Below are 1,548 nucleotides of genomic sequence, written 5' to 3' on the forward strand. Positions count from 1 at the left end.
AGTCACAATAACAAACCCGGATCTCTCAAGTACAGGATGTTGTAAATTTTTAGACAAGGACTTCTCGGAACTCTCTCTGCCCTCTCTCTCTCTCTGCCCTCTCTCTCTCTCTCTCTCACTTTGTCCTGGAGCCGAAATTTTTGCTCGCGGCATACCCCCACACCGTTCGTTTCGGCGGGCGTTTTAACCCTGCGCGCTCGACTTCCGTACACTCCCATCCGCATGCGCGCCGTCAAAGCACCAATCATCATCAATCTGCAACCGGAAGACGGGCTATCCGACGAATCAGCATCTAACTAGAGGAGCCCAATTTTCCTATTGGACAAGAGAGAAAAGACCAGAGGGAACGCAGGAAGAAAACTCGATTCCTCGGGAAAATATAGACAGACTTTATTTTGAAGGCTTGGAGATAGCATCTTTATCCAGGAAATAAAGTTTTAAAGATGATTTCTGTGTAACTAGTTAATCTTTACAAGCCCTACACAAGCAGAACACTTTTGTGTTCCACGGGTCTCCGAACCAACCAAAATCCCCCAAATCCCACCCAAGGCTACGCAACACATCCATACTTGTCATGAATTTTTAGTTTATGTTTTGAGAGAAGTTGGTAATACATTGGTCTTGTGATCTAACAGCTGAGGGTGGTGCAAATTCTTTAGGAGCAAACTTTAATTTGGTGATAAAGATTTATTGAATAAGTTTAATAAGAGGTTTTCAGAGAAAAACCACGAAAATGGTGGACCGTGCACATATTAAAGAGATGATACCTGTTCTGCAGGATGAGAAAATCGGTAATTACTTTTAAAGTACAGTTAAATGTTAATTTGACGTTGCCCCTCCCAAAACTATAATGCATTTATGTTATTTGCGAAATGTTTATTTATTATAGTAGTAATATTTCTAATATTTTAGATATGTTAGCAGCTACAAGTATTCTTCAACAACAAGCTGCTGACATCAGAAATCAGAGAATCACTTGGCATTCATATTGCCAGTAAGAACATTGAGTATTGATTTTAACATAATGACAGCTATATTAATACCTTTTTAAATATACCATAGTAGTTTTATGATTTAGAATTTGTAATGCACGTTTTTCTTTAGACATATAAATATTCATGTATATTTAATTATTTGGCCTATTTTATAGATCTCAAATGATATCAAAAGAAGACTATGATTTTATTGTTGCTTTTGATACAAGTGATGCTAATGTGAGGGAGACAAAACTGAAAGAAAGTCCACATCAAGCTGCTAAGACTTTTCTGAACTTACTTGGTCATGTTTCAAAAGATCAAACCATCCAATACATTCTTATAATGATTGATGATATGCTTCAGGTTTATAATTTTATTTGTTATAATGAAATATATGATTAATTTTAATTAAGTACTTGTAAAAAATTATGTCTGTTCAATTAGGAAGATCGCAGTCGTGTAGAAATTTTTAAGGAACATTCGAATCGGAAACGAGAATCTGTATGGGGACCTTTTCTAAACCTATTGAACAGACAAGATGGATTTATTATGAATATGACTTCTCGTATTA

At 36.0% G+C, this 1,548-nt stretch overlaps 1 protein-coding gene across 1 annotated transcript; it reads left to right on the forward strand.

Annotated features, from left to right (window-relative positions):
* Positions 1-611: 611 nt before the first annotated feature.
* On the forward strand, positions 612-1,542 carry LOC144477960 (V-type proton ATPase subunit H-like; the record flags this gene model as incomplete). The annotated part of the gene is made up of 4 exons (XM_078195685.1): positions 612-791; positions 913-994; positions 1,151-1,340; positions 1,422-1,542. Coding segments are annotated over exons 1-4 (451 nt in total), but the record flags the coding sequence as incomplete, so codon positions are not given.
* Positions 1,543-1,548: the final 6 nt, after the last annotated feature.

This window comes from Augochlora pura, unplaced genomic scaffold (assembly GCF_028453695.1).
Source record: "Augochlora pura isolate Apur16 unplaced genomic scaffold, APUR_v2.2.1 APUR_unplaced_5596, whole genome shotgun sequence".
Taxonomy (NCBI): Eukaryota; Metazoa; Arthropoda; class Insecta; order Hymenoptera; family Halictidae; genus Augochlora; species Augochlora pura.